The sequence below is a fragment of the Raphanus sativus genome, chromosome 9, assembly GCF_000801105.2.
Source record: "Raphanus sativus cultivar WK10039 chromosome 9, ASM80110v3, whole genome shotgun sequence".
Taxonomy (NCBI): domain Eukaryota; kingdom Viridiplantae; phylum Streptophyta; class Magnoliopsida; order Brassicales; family Brassicaceae; genus Raphanus; species Raphanus sativus.
Window position 1 is genome coordinate 32,523,169 of NC_079519.1, and position 17,732 is coordinate 32,540,900.

The window sequence follows — 17,732 nt, forward strand, 5'->3', positions numbered from 1 at the left end:
CTAAACTTTTAGAAGGCGCCTTCTACGGATAAAATTACCTGATTTTTGCGAAAATTAATGAAAATTTCAGTTAAGGAAATATTCTAAAAATCTCCTAAAAATATTCTAACTTCCTAAAATGTGTTATTTTCGATTTTACTTGTCAAAAACTAAAAAAAAATGATTCTCCTTTGTCTTCTTCATCAATCTATGGTTTTTCCATAGCTTTTCTTTTGAATTTTTTCACAAACTCTTATTCTTTATGATGCATATTTATACCATATGTGGTGTTTGGAAATTATGTGCAACTACTGGATGGGTTTTTTCTGCTGATGATAAAGGGGCTAGGCTACAGTTATTGGAATCAAATTCTACTTTAGAGGATTCAAAAAAAATAGTTGTGGAGGATTTTGATATGGAAAAAGATAGCTTAGCCGATTTGAAGCCGCAATGATAACAGTAAATACAAAAACTATATAATCATTGCATTTTGTCAACCTAAATTTTGAAACAAGGTGACAGAACACGTATATATCTAACTGACCACATCAATTTGACGATCCAATCAAATACTGATCACAATGAACAACTAACCTATTACACACGAGATGTTAGAGACTAGATTATAGTTAATCAAATATTTTTGAAACGGTATGCTGGTCTCAAAGCCTCCACGTAGAATCTTGATTATTATCAACCACTTGATAATATTTTTTTAATTCAAATTAACTTTTAAATTATGTTTAGTTAGCTTAATTATAAGGTTAGTTTTGGGATTATAAGAAATATTATACTATTGGGACAACTTTATGTTGGTTTTATACCAAGAGTACAACAACATTATTTTTTTGTTCTTTTTTGGTAATTTTCCCTTTAATCAAACTAGTTTGGTGGGGGAATTAACTTCAATCCAACCACCTGGTGTTCATACAAACGCAGGCGTTCTTTGCTAAACCATCTGCTGCAACATTGTGCAGACGAGAATTCCAAACAAAAACAACAACATCAAATTCCATAGACAAAGCTAGGATATCCGACACAATCCCATAAATCTCCAAAGGGGGTTCCTTCCTGTTGATGGAAAAAGCAATCAATCAATATATAAAATTTCTTAGTATCATGAGCTCCACAAGTGCATGGTGATAGAATGAGAAAAATATACGACTAGGTTGGAATTGCATCATTGCGAGCTTAGCTATCTGGGGTTGGCCCGATTTAAAAAACCCGTAAATGTTTTCTATGAAGGTACTTGTCTCATGTATGTTATCTGTGTGCATTGTCCCACGTTTCATCTATTAGTTTGACGTAAGTTCCACCAAAGTTACATTGCATAATAGTAATGAAAATAAACTCTAACTGCAGCTGATACCAGTTCTGGTAACAAAGGTACAACCGGTTAATCGTTGAGGTTGTATTGTGCTGCGGTACACTCATAATGTTACCCTACAAAATCACAAAACTTGAAGTCCGATCCGTCGATGTAAGTATTCAACAAAAACAAAATGACAAATCATTTTTATAAAAAACTAAACTTTCCGAATAAGATTGACATCGGATCACAAAAACAGCACAATTGTTCCTTCAATCTCCATCAACATCATGAGCCCTTTAGATGATGATGATGATGTCCGAATATCCATTTCCATCCTTTGAAGCTTCTTTGACTGCTATTCAACTCTCGATCCGTCGTCCTTAACCAGCAAGACCCTCCTCCTCCGTGCTCCAAAACGCTGTCGTTTACCACTCTTCCAGAGGAATCGAATTTAATCTCAATAAAACTGGACTCTTCTTCTCCTCCGGTGAAGTAACTCTCTTTCACCGATAAAACCCTTCTCGTCAAACTCGTCGACGGATCACTCTTCCTTGCTGCTTCGTAGTTGCTCCTCCGTGGATGGTCATTCTCCCTTCTAGTATACTCTGTTTCGCTGAAATTACTACTCCTTCGATACTCTGTTTCGCTGAAGTTACTCTTCCTCGCATCGAAACAGCTTCTCCGCGGCGGCTCCGATTCGCTGAAGTTGCTTCTCCGAGTCTCCGTCGTCTCGCTGAAGTTACTCTTCCTCCCCTCGAAGTTGCTCTTCTCGCTTAAATTGCTTTTCCTCCCTTCGAAGTTGCTCTTCCGATGCTCTGTTTTCGTATCGGAAACTCCTAACCCGCCATTGACGCTCGAGATCCCCGCGGCGGAGAAAGAACTCCTTGCGCCGGAGTAAGACGACACGTCTTCTTCCGACCCGAAAAAGTAACCCTTTCCTCCTCGGAAACTACAAAGCGATCTCGTTCTCGAAACACCCTGTTTCTTACCATCGTTGTTATTATAATCCAAAGCTGTCTCTTTTACGAGATTAATCTTCCTTAAGAACCTTCCGATCCTCGAGAATCTATGGTGCTTCCTCTTACTAATCTCAACGCAACTGCTACTACTCCTCTTGAACACCACGACTTCCTCTGTTTTTCTACTCTTCTCCGTCTCCTTCCTCTGTTTCGTCGCCTCTTCGTCTATGAAGGAAGAGATACGGGCGGCGTTTGATGTTCGATTAGGAGAGACGTCGGAGCATGAGCAGGAAGAGAGTCTGTGCTCGCCGCATTCGGAGCAAACGAGGTTAACTAAACGGTCGTTGAGACAGTACGGACAGATTCCGACAGCGGAAACAGATGGATGTTTCCGACAAGAGAGGTCGGAAGGTGTGCTGTAATAGAAGGAAATGTCGTCGTTTCTTCGCTCCGTTGCTGTTCTCTTTCCTCTGTCTTTCATGTTGGGCAAAGAAAACAGAACATAGAGAGAAAAAAAAAAGTTTCCAAATTTGGAAATTTTTGTATGGCTTTTGGGTATTGAAGATCGAGAGAAGTAAAGATGACGAGGATCTGATCTTTAATTAGGGTTTCTTTAAACCTTTTCTTTTCTTGATAGGAATCGGAGAGAAAATTTGAAAGAGTAAGAAAGTGTAGTGACGCTTGGCTATAGGCTTCGAGAGCGTTTGCTTTAGCTTTAAGTTTTTTTTTTCTTTTCTATTTATTTTCACTCTTTATAAATTTTCTTCCCCTTTCAGTTGTCCCACCATCTGTTTTTCCTGAAATCGTTATATTATTTGTTTATAATGAGGTTATAGTTTTCGTAAAATTTTGGTTACTTTTAAAACAAAATTTAAACTATATTTTAATAATATTATTTAAGATTTTAGTTTTGTGTGAACAAAATCTAAAGTAAATATTTGTAAAGTGTTTTTAATATAGTTTGACAACTTTGAATTTATATTTTATTTATTTATTTATTTATTTATTTAAGTTTTATTATATATTAATTTATTAATTTACTTATTTTAGTTATAATACGTTAAATTAATTATGTCAATGAGTTAACTAACACTCATGGAAGAACATATTTTATGGAAATTACACATGAATAAATTTGAAGATTTGATTAGTTGTTTTTACATTTATTTAAAATAAAATTTTAATTATCTACGATAAAAGTCTACATATCTACTAAAACAGTTAATTCTAAATTGATGTAAATTTTGTATATTTATAGTTTGTTATTAGTTTAAACTCTTCTAATGATAATACATATAAGTTATTGATATATTTGAAAAACTTATCAAAAATATAAAATTCATAAATGTAAATTGACATGTCGTAAAAAATATCAAAAATGTAAATTTGATAAGTGTAAAATGATATGTCAGAATAAAAATGAAACCATCTCATTATTTTTATATCAAATTCAATAAGGTGATGACAACATAATTAAAAATTTTAAGAGTCATATTTCAAATAATATTTAGAAAACTAGGAGATGTCAAGTGTTTTGGCATCATATCCTCAATTTTTGGCAAACTTCAAGGGTATTTTTCTTCTACTGTGTAAAAATAGTATAATCATGCATTTGGCAGTGGAAATAGAGTTAGTAGTTGGTTATTACTTATTAGCATGTTGATTATGAATTACTAAAATTCATTACTGAAATTACAAAGAGGAGATGGTTAGAACCGAATAATTAGGGAAAGAAAAGCAAAAAGAGAAAAGGTATGATCAACAAAGAACCTTAGGTTTGTTTTTTTTTCCTTTTGTTTTCTTGAATTTGGTAAAACCGAGGAAATTTTAAATTTAAAACTCAATTTCAGGTTGAAGTAGCAAAATTATTCTACCAGTATCCAAGGGATCACGACTTCTCAAATTTTTAGAGAGACAATGTCTACTACACCAACAGACCAAACACTATTTGTTTTTTTTTTGTATGCTAACATGCACGTCAATGTCTTAGACCAAAAATACATTACATAAAACCAAAAACATTACTGCATAAATAAACAGAAATTTCCAAAAGATTATAAGTGAAAAAAAAAAAAGACGTGGAGTGAGGATCATTACTGATTAGCAAACACATACAAGAGGAATATATACGTGGATGAGATGAATGAACTCAGGCGTCTGCCGTTTGTTATTGCATCAGAGTACTTGGTATTTTCGATATGTTTCATACTCGATTTAGTTTGTACGAATAATTAAATTTCAGACTTGTATCAATACAATTAAAACAACAGCCTTTTTTTGACATCTCCTTAGTTTTGCTAGGTATTTACAAGAGTACCACTCTCTTTTAATTTTAAATAAATAAATAGAGAAATTAGTTATAACTACCAAACATTAATCTGCTATTTCCTTAAATAAGTTATACATATATTTTTCGTTCTATGATATCATTGATAACACATCACTAAAAGAAAATATGTTACCTATATTTTCTCCCCTATATACTAACATATCTTATTACCATAATCTACTATCATTACCATTTAATAGAAACAGATTTTATGGTTTTCAAATATCGTAAAAGAAGTCAGAAACAAGAAGTCAAGTTGGCCGAACATTTAACTTACACCAACCCAACAGTGTGTTAACTTTTTTTTTGTAAACCGTGTTAAAAGAAGTAAAAAAGACAAAAACTAATAGAAACTAAATTAGTTGTACATTTATTTATATGAAAACACAATTCACTACGTACGACAAAGCCTATAAATACTAACATTTTGTACATAAACTAAATCACTAATTATTTTAGAAAAATAGATCTAAACGGGTTAAAAATTTTAAAAGGGATCAGTCAAAAAGAAAATGGATTTGAATAGGATGGATTTATCTATTATAACATTTGTGACAAAGTAACAAAGACATTTTTTTAAAAAAAGTTTATAGCGTAAAACATCCCGCACTTTAAAGTGCGGGTAAAAATCTAGTTGTTTGTTAAAAAATGAGTATTTGTTATTGCAAATACGTGCTAAATAAATGATAAACTTTCAATTATTTGTCTTATCTTATTATTTATTATTTGTATATTTATTAATAAATTACTTGCTAACTTGCTAGAATTTTAAGCTAAAACTTTTAAAGAAAGATTTCATATCTTTCCTTATGTTTTGCTAATGTGGAAACAAAATATATAAGAAAAATATATTTTATAAATATATAATTTTATGTTTAATTCAGTTACGAAATGAAAATACAAACAAGTTATTTTATTAAATTAGAGAAATATTATTTTGTTTATTAATAAGAATGAGTAATAAACCAACAATGTTCAGTAACTACTTTCATTCTAGTATTTGAAATTGATCATCTATTTGCAAATAATTTAAATAGATTATTTGGTACTTGATATGATAAATTTTTTGGTCGGTGATATGATCAATCAAAATATCCAATCTAATCTATTAATTTAAGATCTTTTTGTTTACAAATAATAATAAAATCACTTAATTAATAACATAATATGACATATTTGATTATTATTATTAAATCTTAATAATCAATAAATATATTAATAATAAATTAATTTTAAATAAAGTTTATTTTTTATTTTTAGTTATAAAAAAACTGTTGAGAAAAGTTAACAGAATCCTATCTTTTTTTGTCATCTTTACAAAATCCTATCAAACATTTTAAATCTTTTTTTATAAAATAATGCATTTACCTGATTTCGTAATTAATAATATAATGTTATTACAAAATAGAAAAGAAAAATGAGAAATATGTCATCTAAACAAATATACTATGTCATTTAATCAAAATAAGTTTTATGAAAGTTTTTAAGTAATAGACATTAAAGAATTAGTTTCGTCTAATCTAATTTGATTAATATAAAATCTTCTTTTGATTTACACATATATGTACAATCACTCCCTTAAAACAATTTTTTGTCAACTTTTTATGACTTAATAATTTATTTTATTGTTCCGACAAAGCTAAGGTCCATATTATTGTTTTCTAATATAAACCCATCCATGTGATAACAAAAGATGCTATTTTGTTATGCAGAAGCATATGATGGGTTTGATGTAAACATTAACGGGGAACCACATAGTTCAAAGTAAAAGCAAATAACAATAACGAAATTCATCACTAATAATCAAAATCAGAATTTTTTTTTTCTTGAACCGTTACAAAAAGGATTCCACATGAATGATCTATATTAGACCAATTAAGAAAAAATTATAATAAAAACATTAAAAGGCATACATCCAAAAACAAATAGATCAATCAGTAGTTCGAAAATATTCAAGATTTCGTGTGGGATTTGATTCTCCTCTCTGAAAAAGAAAACAAATATGAAGAGCAGATGAGAAAAGACTATTAATCAACACACAAGCTCTTATGCAAGAACAAAGCTAACACATAACCTCAAGATTTGTTTTTTCTTTCTGTCAATGTTTCCTTCCAGCTTCTTTACGCGTAATCCTGATTGAAACAAATTTACATGAAATGAATTTTTCATATGCTATAATGATAAAACTTTTCAACTTGTTTTGAATTGTAATTTTTTAATTTTTTTAAACTTTTTAACCCTTTAGTTTAAAAACTCTTAACGTCTATCACTTTTAGTAACAACAAAAAGTGATATACATTAAATATTTACGAATTGAGAGATTGTATTAATATAATTTTGAATTGAATGCTGAAAGATTGCTTTTTAATCCAATTCTGTTTGATCTTCAAACTTTTTCTCTGCAAAAGGCTTATGGCAAAGCTTGAACATCCGTATCATGATTTATTTTTAGAAATATCAGTTGAGAGATCTCCTATATGAATGTTATTAGTAACATCTATTTTTCATATCATACATAACGATTAATCATTTCTCTTTTCAGGATTGGCTTTTAAACCTTGTAGGAAGTATGTTCAATGTATGGCTCTAAGGTCCAGCCCGCACAACCAAATGCCAAAATTTGTCTTAAACTGTTGAATTCGGTCACTGAAACAGACTCCCGGTTCTGTTGGAAAGAGAAAGAAGTGGTTTTTTTTTTTTTTTTTTTTTTTTTTTTTTTTTGGAACTCACAAAAGAAGTGGTTAAAGAAGAAGAATGATCAAGCTTTGCTTTTTCCTTTTTTGGATTTATGGCTTCTTGTGCATCTTTTTATCCAAATAAGAGGAAACTGTAGATCTCTCAAGAGCAAATTGTTATGTTCTGATGAAAATAATGTATGTTGTGTTTGTTTGTTTTGAAGTTTGCGATTGTAGTGTTATATCCAATGTTTTTAAAATTGGAGCAATCAGATGGTTGATGGTTAGACCAAGTTCAACGATAAATCGGTTATCTAATACAGTTGAACTAATAACTGGTTTGACCAAGGACCGGTCACATAGTTGAATTGGGTCTCAAAAGTCAAAGCTGTTGAACCAAATACAAACCATTAAAACCATCAAAAATTCATAAACCAGCTAAATAAATAAAAAATAGTTTATATTTACAATGTTTTATATTTTAATTATATATTATATATAATTAACATTGCTTTAAATTTTATATAATATTAAACCAAATTATTGAATCAGGTTTGACCAGATCGAACTATACTAAATCATGACCCAAATAATTTATGGTTCAGCTTCTAGTCCTGTTTAAAACATTTGTTCTGTTTGGTTTACGCAATCGAAAGATTTAATTTTTAAGATTGTAATCTTCTTTTTTTATTTAACCTTTACAATGGTGTTGCATTCCAAAAAGAATATGCAGATTTTTAAAATAAATAATAATGTCAAGAAATCTATAGAATTTATTTTAAACTTTGATATTATAAATATAAGGTATGCTAAATATTAGATTCAAATTTTCCTAGACAATTATTACTTTAATTTCTTTACTTTTCCACCTAGATTTTTATATATTTCATTTTAAAAAGTAGGTGTGTGTAGTCAAATAATCAAATTCTAAATGGTAAACCATTAAAGTGAGTCTTTATATTTAGGTATATGATCTAAGAGCTTGGAAGAAAAAGATCTTGACCAAAAAGGGTTGAAATATAATAAGTGCATGACTTGGATTCAAAAATAATAAAATCTAATTTAAATACATTTCTATAAATGTTATTAAATAATAAAATCTAATTTGACTACATTTCTATAACTCGGCAAGACATTTATGAGCCTCCTCACTATAAAAGAATTCTATAATCTCTGCCATTATCAACACAAGCAAAAATGAATAACAAGACAACCTTCGTCCTTCTCCTCTCTCTCGTCCTCTCCTCCGTCTACGTGTCTCAAGCGGCACGTCCCGGAGGCTGGAGTCCCATAAGTGACATTAAAAATCCTCACATCGTAGAGGTTGGCAAGTTTGCTGTCTCCGAGTATAATAAGCAGAACAAAGCAGGACTCAAATTTGTGGAGGTTGTTAGCGGCGAGTCTCAAGTAGTCGCCGGCATTAATTACCGGCTTATTGTGGCGGCTGATGAAGGCGTAAGCATGGCCAGCAATGGTGGGAGAAAGAAGTACGAAGCGGTTGTATGGGAACAGCCCTGGTTGAAATCTATGAATCTTACGTCCTTTAAGCCCGCCATGTAACTGTTGTTTCCTCTTGAGATTTATGTAATTTTATATGAAATCTAATAAATACAGCAAATATTGTATAAGTAAAAAATAATTGATGTCAATTTTATGTTTTATCTAATTAAATAAAAAAAGAAAAAAATTATGTTTTATTTAATTTTTAAATTTCATGTTGGACACATTCACTAATTATTGCCCGGGTAAAATTTTCTAGTTCACGTAAGACTCAGTGTCCAAATGGTGACATGCGAAACAGTTCTGGTATAATTTTAATAATAACAAAAACATATCTTAGATTTTTGTTTAGGATAATTTAAATCCTTTTACTAATTAATGAAAAAGATTAAAACAAACTAGAAAATAGAAGATAAACAAACCTGTTTGCAATTAGAACAACACTGACTCACCTAAGGTCTCTCTGTTTTTTTCCAAGAAAGCTAACCATTACATAAGAAACAACTTTTATTTTGAGGCCGCCTCTAAATCACGTATATAGATCAGATTCAATCCAAGCATCCTTTCTTGAAGAGTACTTCTCCAGATCTTTGTTCACACCCGCAACATCCAAACTCGAGACAATGTTCTTCAGCAGAGCACCGACAAATCTTATCACAGTAGGACCAAACTCAGGCCACGAGACCACCAACGTTCCTCTGATGTTCTTCACCTGAAACCGGCTCAAAAGCGAAGCACTAAGAGCGTCAATGAAACTACCTGATGGGAAGTAATCAAGATTCACTCGAGATGTTACTGCTTTCTTCACAGACGATGTCTCAAGTTTAGCAGCCAATGTCTCGTCTGGTGAGAGTCTGCGTCAATAACCCTCTCAGGGATAATAATGTCTTGACCAATGAGCAATCTCGAGACTCTAGGTTAGACCGTTCAGGAGATACATGAAGCTGAACAGAGACGAGGAGGATGGAGCTTTTACCATCATCAGTGCTGCTGCTAAACGAGTATATGTTGCAGTTTTTTGTCTTGTAGAGAAGGTTCAATCGTGTTTCCAGAGAAGGAGACTCCATGCATGATGAGAGTTCCGATGAGAGTCTTTGAAGGTAAACATATTTGTTTGTCTCCATTACCTACAAAAGAATAGCACTTTGATTCAGATCATCGATTCTTAAAACTATAAACTTTTACATTACCAAGCAAATTATAGGGAAGGAGAGTAGCACATGTATAAACAATCAAGAGACGACCCAGTAAAAATAAAAAGAATCATACCTATGAAGAAGGAAGATGAAAGATTTCGACCAACAAGACAGCCAGAGATGCTAAAAACCTCAATCAAAAACGAACAATATTTAGGTTCACCCCTGAGGTAAACTTATAAATTCACCTCTTTCCTTATTTCAATCATATTACCATAAATATTAATGTCACATAAATAAATAAATTATAAATTACAAATAAAATAAACTTTAAATCATAAACTCTAAATTCGAACCCTAGAACCAAATCTTAGATCTTAAATTTTAAACCCTAAATCCAAACCTATACCCTAAACCCAAACTATATACCATAAATCTTAAATCTAAATTTAAATCATAGATCTTAAACTGAAACCATAAACTCTAAACCCAAACTCTAAACCCTAAACCCAAACTCTAAACCTTAAATCTTAAACCTTCAACCAAAACTGTAAACCATAAACCCGAACTCTATACCCTAAAATGTATTTGAAAATACATTTGATGATCATTAACCCAAAGGTATTTGAAAAATTTGGGTTTATAGTTTACAGTTTGGGTTTAAGGTTTAGGATTTAGGGTTTAGAGTTTGGGTTTAGGGTTTAGAGTTTGGATTTAGGGTTTATGGTTTGAGTTTAGGGTCTAGAATTTAAATTTAGATTTAGGATTTATGGTATATAGTTTGGGTTTAGGGTATAGGTTTGGGTTTAGGGTTTGGTTTAAAATTTAAGATATAAGATTTGAGTTTAGGGTTCGAATTTAAAATTTATGATTTAAAATTTATTTCTTTTGTAATTTATAATTTATTTATTTATGTGACATTAATATTTATGGCAATATGATTGAAATAAGGAAAGAGGTGAATTCATAGGGTGAACCTAAGTATTGTTCATCAAAAACCTCAAAGGGAGGCGTGACTAGAGACTAGACTCTCTCTAATCTCTATTGTGCGCTGCTCGTAAATGCGCATTCTCCTTTGTTTTCTGATTTTTCTTCTTTCAAATATTTATCGGATTATTCAGTTCAAAAAAATATATTTATCGGATTATTTCTTAATTATTCTTTTTTTCTCTCTAGTGAATTATTCATTATAGAGACTGAAATATCTATGTATTTATTTTTAAATATAGTATTTCTACGTATTTTGGGGGAAAACATATAGTGATCAGCCGAATGGAAAAAAAATCTAGCAAAATAATTATAGATACTCGGTAAATTAATAAACAACAATAGCCGACAAAAGAAAACAAGAACCAATCATTCAAATGATATAGCATCAGGGGTACAGGAGACAGGACCTAACTCAAAGGGAGGCAGTGAAAGCAGCTGAACAATAACATTCTTACTGTCATACTATGTAAAATAGCATATGTACTATAACATGTTATTTGTTTTTGTTTTGTTTTTAACATGTTACTAGATTTTAACTTCTCTTTTGTGGATATATATTTTTTAATTTTTTTTTTCTAAAATAATTTTTATATTGATTTTTTTGTAATCATATTTATGTCTAATATTAATTTATTTTAATTAATTAATCTTTTAAATAATTAAAATACATAATTGAACGTAATATCTATCAATAGATCATTTTCTGTTTTAATAAAATGAATTTGTTATGATAGACCAAAGAAGTTATTTGCCACTAAACTTACTTTGCAAATAGTAACCTCCTAACTTTTTGCTAGCTAGCAAACTAAATATTTAAAACAAAAAATAATAATAGAAGTTTTTCACCATTAAATTTAAGAAATGACGAAACAGCCGATCGAATATAATCATAACTAGATCTTGACTCGCCCGATCGGGCGGGTATTTATTTTATGTTTTTTTAATATTAATTGATGTATTTGTAATATTTAAATATAAATTTAGATTAAAATTAATCTTTGCAGTTATAATAAAAATTAAAATTAAAATTTTAATAAAACATTCTGATATAAAATTTAATTTTCCTAATTAAAATAATATAGAGGTGGGTCTTAATTTTTTTCAATTCAAACATTTTAGCATCCCTCAAAAACAAAGAAATAAATTTATAAATACATAAAATATACGAATATATTGGGAATTATAATTTCTATTAAAATAATTTCTTAAAGAAAAATAATGTTGAGCTGTTTTTGTTTATTTTTAGAGCTTGACCTGTAATCGTATAAATATTTTGCTTTCACTTTTAGTTTTTTTCTCTGTACTAATAGTATACTATATACATATATGTAAATTAAAATGTATTACATAATTGTTATATAACATTTTAAAATATAATAATTTTATTTATTACTTTAAAATAATTATATTTTGTTATTTAATCTTTTATTATATCACAGTGTATCATATAAATAAATCTTATATTTATAACTAAATGGACTTATATTATGAAATCATTATGCTAATAATATATGAATTAACTATTTTATATTTTATTATATGTTGTATAAATTGATTATGATGTGTGATTTTTTATTTTATTATTTATTACTAATAAATATTAAAAATATTTAATAAGTTAATAAGAAATATATTAGAAAATCTATTTTGTTTAGGATTTTATTAAAGAAATCTATTATTTAAATTAAAAAAAAACATTAAATGCTTAAATCTATTATTATTTAAATTAGGAAAAGACAAGCATACTTAAATATAGCTTCATTTAATAACTCAATGGCATGACAATGTAAATAAGTAGTAAATCTTAGGGTAAATCTATATATGTACTTTTCTTTTAATAATATAGATTATCGTTCTATCTTCTGGCCAAACCACAAATTTTAAGAAAGCTCTTGGAACGTAACGCTTTATATAATATATTTAGTTATTGTTTTTATCAAGTAGTCTCGTAAACGATCTATGCTTCGATATTATTGGCAGCCACTATCACCAGACTCCAGGATTCCTTGTCTTCATGTGTTCCCTTCGATAAAAATTCTTCATTTAAACTCAACTCATCAACCATATGTTTTTATCGTGATGGGTGACAACTTGCGTATTTCTTTGCAAAAGTCACTGGGGTATATAGACACATAGAATATTGTCCTATGTTCATTTTCTTGCATAACAAAATTAATCTTTTGAAATCATTTTCAACATTGACGAACATTTGGATAGAAGGATCATGGTGTCTACTGTCTATGTCCAACACCGTTTCGTAAATACTCTTCTTATATTTTTATATAATAATTTCCTGTAGAGAATTCGATCAAATCCTTTCATGTGGTTCAAGGAAGAGATCGTTCTGTGGTAAATATTGCTCGGTAATAGCATTAATGTAAGAGGAAAAGTATGTGAAGCTTGTGGTTGAAAAGAGATGCAGTTATAAACGAAGACTATACTATCATTATTCATTACCCATGTGTTTAAGTAGGTCAAAAGTTAAAAAGAAAGAAAAGAATAAAAAGTAGGTCAGAAGTTATTAGAGAAAGAATAAAAACAGTGCACAAGTTTTACATAATGCGCCAGGTGAAATTCAGGAAAACATTCTTGGTGGGTTTGCCACACTCGGAGTAATGCTTTAAACTGGATGAAAAAAGTTTTAGAAAGAAATGTGGGTAAAAGGTTTTTTCAAAAAAAAAAAAATGTGGGTAAAAGCTATATAATGATATATTTGATGAGTTGTTTCAAAAAAAAAAGATATATTTGATTAAATTGCAAAAAAAAAATAATAATAACGAGGCCACCATATTTAGCAATCTTTTGTTTTCTTTATTGTTTGCCATATATGTTTTTAATGATGTTGAGTGCAAGTGTCTTTATGCGGCGAACAAACTCTCAAATCTTGTTTAATAGAGGTCGTCATAATTTATCTTATGATACCACTTTGTCATCTTCTTATTTATTTATTTTCAGTTCATCTAGCATGCACATTATAACATGACATGGCGGAATATTAGTGTTTAATTACATTAAATTTCTGATCACTAATATGTCTTTCATTTTTCATTTCTTTTCTTTTTTTTTAAAACATATATAGATTCTGGATACTGATATGAGTTTAAATAGGTTTCTACATGAGATTAACATAAACATTCTAGACTTTGTTAGCAGTGTATCGATATATGGTTAGATTATTTAACTTCAATATACACATACATATGGTAAAGTATAATATATATACAAATTAAAAGAGAGATTAGCTGAAGAACTAAGTTAGATTATTTAACTTCAATATACACATACATATGGTAAAGTATAATACATAATCGTTACCATTAACCAACCTTGTACTCGAGAATCAACCAAAACCCAAAATCCCGATTTATTTTCTTTTGATACAGATAATAATACAAACCCAAAATCTCTGCCCCTTCAATTCAGTTTGAGGAAATACTAAACATCTTCGAACTCACTTACAAAACTGTTGTTGTCGTTGTTGTTATTGTTGTTGTTCTTGTTAGATTTTAGTTCACATACAAGCCTTCGGAGATCAGAAACTTCTTCCTTGAGTTCAGAGTTCTCCTTTAATACGCTACCTTGAGTCTCAGATACGCGGTTCAACTTATCGACAAGAGAGTTGTTCTCGTTGCGAAGCCTTATCACCTGAGACCAGAGCTCATCAAGATGTCTCTGTTTCCTCATCCTAGATCTCCTCGCGGATTCTCTGTTTGAAAGCATTCTCCTTTGTTTCCTCTCGTCGAGTGCCATGATGCTCTGATGATGTTGATGATGATCTTCGTCAGAAGTTGAGTTGTTGCTCATCATGTAATCTTGACTGTTGGATGATAAGGAATAGTTGTTGTTGTTGTTGATGAGATCATTTAGGTAGTTTAATGAAGAGGAAGAGGTTGGAGATGAGGGCATGTTCAGTATATTAAATTCAGCTGGGATTGTTGTTAAGGTCTCCGGCAAAATATATTGATAATATCCGGTGATTTCCGCCGGAATCATTGCTTATATTTGGTTTATAAGAGTGAGAGATGAATACGAGAGAGAGTCTGTATAAATGTATTTGTGAAAAGAAGTTTGTTTGAAATAAGAGGAGGAAGTGGAGCGGGTTTTATAATATTGTTGGAGAGTTATAAATATATAACGAATCATGGAGATGTGGGTCATCTGGATTATAGTGTGTATGTATAGAGCATATTATATAAGTAAATAAATAATCATTTTCAGTAACGCGTCATAGTAAAACCCTCCAATAATATACCTTCTGAATCAAGGATTCTCCATCAAAGAACATATCAGATTGCCACTTCTAGCAGGAGCATTTGCACTCCACCAAGCCATGCAACAAACCAGGAACTAGGGTTCTGCCGGGAAAATAGTATTGTACACTTAAATATCCTATAGAGTTTAGGCTATAACATATTTTCATGAAATATATAGTTTTCATATAGGAAAATTGATAAATCATTGGTATTTATACAGATCTCTCTATAACAAAAAGAGAGTTAGCAGTTAAAATAAAAAATAAGAAAATTAGCTTTTAACTAGGTCGGATAAGTTTGAGCACCAAGTACATACGATCCATTTATGCACCTACATGCCGTGGTTGTATATATAACACTGAACTAAACCAAATAACAACAAATTCATCCGTCGTTCCTATTTCTTTCTCTTCTTTTTTACTATTTAGAGATTTCACACAATTCCAATGCTTTGGACTGATTCTTATGATTTATATTTTATACTGTTTGCGGTTTAATTACCAAATCTGTTATATAAAAGTATTTTCGACAAGTAAGAAAGACTAACACAAAAAGAATCAGAGGTGACAAGTCGGATTATTGCCTTATTACGAGAATTTTAAGAGATGTGTCTGACCGTCACTAAAACTAAGATTCTTATCGAATATGTGTGATACGGCATATGTCAAATCTATTATTCTTTCATTCGTAGTTAACGATCTAACAAAATATCATGGAATCTAAACAAAAACATATAACATTTAGATGATTTTGTATGACAAACTGGATATTTTTCCTCTTCACGTTTAAATACACATGCTCATATTTATACTTGTGGATAACACCTGAAAGAGGGTTGGGACTACTTCAACAGGTTTAACCTCTTATTTATTGTCCAATAAATTGAATACAAACGCGAAATGATTTGATAATTGAGTCCTAAAATTTGTAGTGAGTGGGTCCAAACATTCTCTAGTGAAGAATGCACCAAAATACCAAATCACCCATACAAATACATTAGTTTACATGCTCTGTTAGTGTTATTGTATATCATTCCACATATAACAGAGTCATCTAATTAAATGAGGGAAAAAAAGTATTATCGAACGAAGATGATCAATGCCACCGTTTGTAACCGAAGTCATTACATGAGAACCACATTTTATATAACCAGGAAAAGTCGGTTATGTCTAAACCAAAATGGATGTTTTACCCCCCAAATTTATATTAAAAAAATTCAGCCTTCAAACTTATAAAATCATTTTTAAACTGTCTATATAGCTTCCGACCCTGCTCAAGTTGATCAGGGTACGTTCGACCATCATTTCACAGCATAAGGGGAAGATATAAATAAACGCCACAACTTGTGTACTCTAGAAAAAGACTCCACGACTTAATATAGCTAATTAAAAGTTTCCACAATGATATAATTAGTTAATTACCTACAAAGCTTGAAAGATATTTCTAAAAATATGATGGGAAAATGCTATTTCAGCCGATTGTTTTTTTATGTAAGAATCTGCTAAAACGATTGGTGCATTTGAATTGACTTTAGAATACTCGAAGAAACTTATTTCTAAAATTCCTAATCAAAGTGATTAGGTTCCGGCCACTAAGAACAACTATATTTAGGATCACGACATAGAGCATGTAAATTTCTAGATCATATAATTAGATACGACAAGCAAATAATTTTTAGTCTTTATAAAATATGATATTCCTCGTAGATATATACATAATATATGTAAATCTATACAACACAATTATTGATTTGATGTATAAACACAGTGACCTATATAAAACGCTATAGTTTTTCTCGGGTCAAAAACGCAATAGTTTTTCATATTAATGTTACCGAGATAAGAATTGATAAAAGAAACTTGTAGATGATTTCTTAGTGCTATAAAATCACATTAAGTAGCCATCGTGGATAATTTCATTGGATAATTCCTATAGCAAGAAGAAAAAAAATTCTAACTGCACTAAAAATTAAAGTGCGATGCTTACCTATTATAAGCTTCAACTATATGATCATTTAAAAGCTCAAAGAATATGCAACAATTTGATATTTTGATGCATTATGACCCAATATCTCCACTTTCCCAACTTTAAAACACTTCCACTTATTTATTTATTCACATGTTTCATTTTTTTAATCTTTCGTGACCTCTATTATTTATTTAATATTCAAGGTTTGTAATCTAAATTATGATTGCAGAAAAAAGAAAGAAATCGGGACAATGACAATGCTATCGCTTATACGCCTTTAGAATTTTTTTTTTTTTTTTTTTGTAAACTAACCTTTAGAATTTATACCCATATGGTTGCATGCTAATATGGTTGCATGCTAATGGTGTTATTCTGTTGATCGAATTCAAAATCATTTTTCACATTAAAAAGAAGAAGAAGTATTTTTGGATATTATATAGACATGGGTGTTCCAAAAAAAAAGAAGGGATACTATATAGTATTAAGAATCAAATTAAGGTATTAATGATTCACTCACCCTTCCGAAACTAGTTACGTAATTACTTGTTAACCTATCATGTAAAGATTACGCAAGCCACTTTTTAACCCCTTCTACATTTATTGTGGACACTTAGTGACCCGACCGAATAAA

General features: G+C 30.1%; 3 protein-coding genes and 1 pseudogene across 3 annotated transcripts; 1 reads left to right on the forward strand and 3 right to left on the reverse strand.

The window, feature by feature from the left end:
• Nucleotides 1–1,251: 1,251 nt before the first annotated feature.
• LOC108835813 (uncharacterized) lies at nt 1,252–3,005 on the reverse strand. Its single transcript, XM_018609037.2, has one exon. The coding sequence runs from the start codon at nt 2,729–2,731 to the stop codon at nt 1,577–1,579; it is 1,155 nt and encodes a 384-aa protein (XP_018464539.1). The 5' UTR covers nt 2,732–3,005; the 3' UTR covers nt 1,252–1,576.
• Nucleotides 3,006–8,438: 5,433 nt separating this feature from the next.
• Nucleotides 8,439–8,956, forward strand: LOC108826438 (cysteine proteinase inhibitor 5-like). The gene has a single exon (XM_018599823.2). It carries the CDS (start codon nt 8,452–8,454, stop codon nt 8,812–8,814), a length of 363 nt encoding a protein of 120 aa, XP_018455325.1. The 5' UTR covers nt 8,439–8,451; the 3' UTR covers nt 8,815–8,956.
• A 307-nt stretch (nt 8,957–9,263) lies between these two features.
• Nucleotides 9,264–9,909, reverse strand: LOC108825312 (uncharacterized; annotated as a pseudogene).
• Nucleotides 9,910–14,100: 4,191 nt separating this feature from the next.
• On the reverse strand, nt 14,101–14,982 carry LOC108826139 (basic leucine zipper 43-like). The gene has a single exon (XM_018599516.2). It carries the CDS (start codon nt 14,871–14,873, stop codon nt 14,316–14,318), a length of 558 nt encoding a protein of 185 aa, XP_018455018.1. The 5' UTR covers nt 14,874–14,982; the 3' UTR covers nt 14,101–14,315.
• Nucleotides 14,983–17,732: the final 2,750 nt, after the last annotated feature.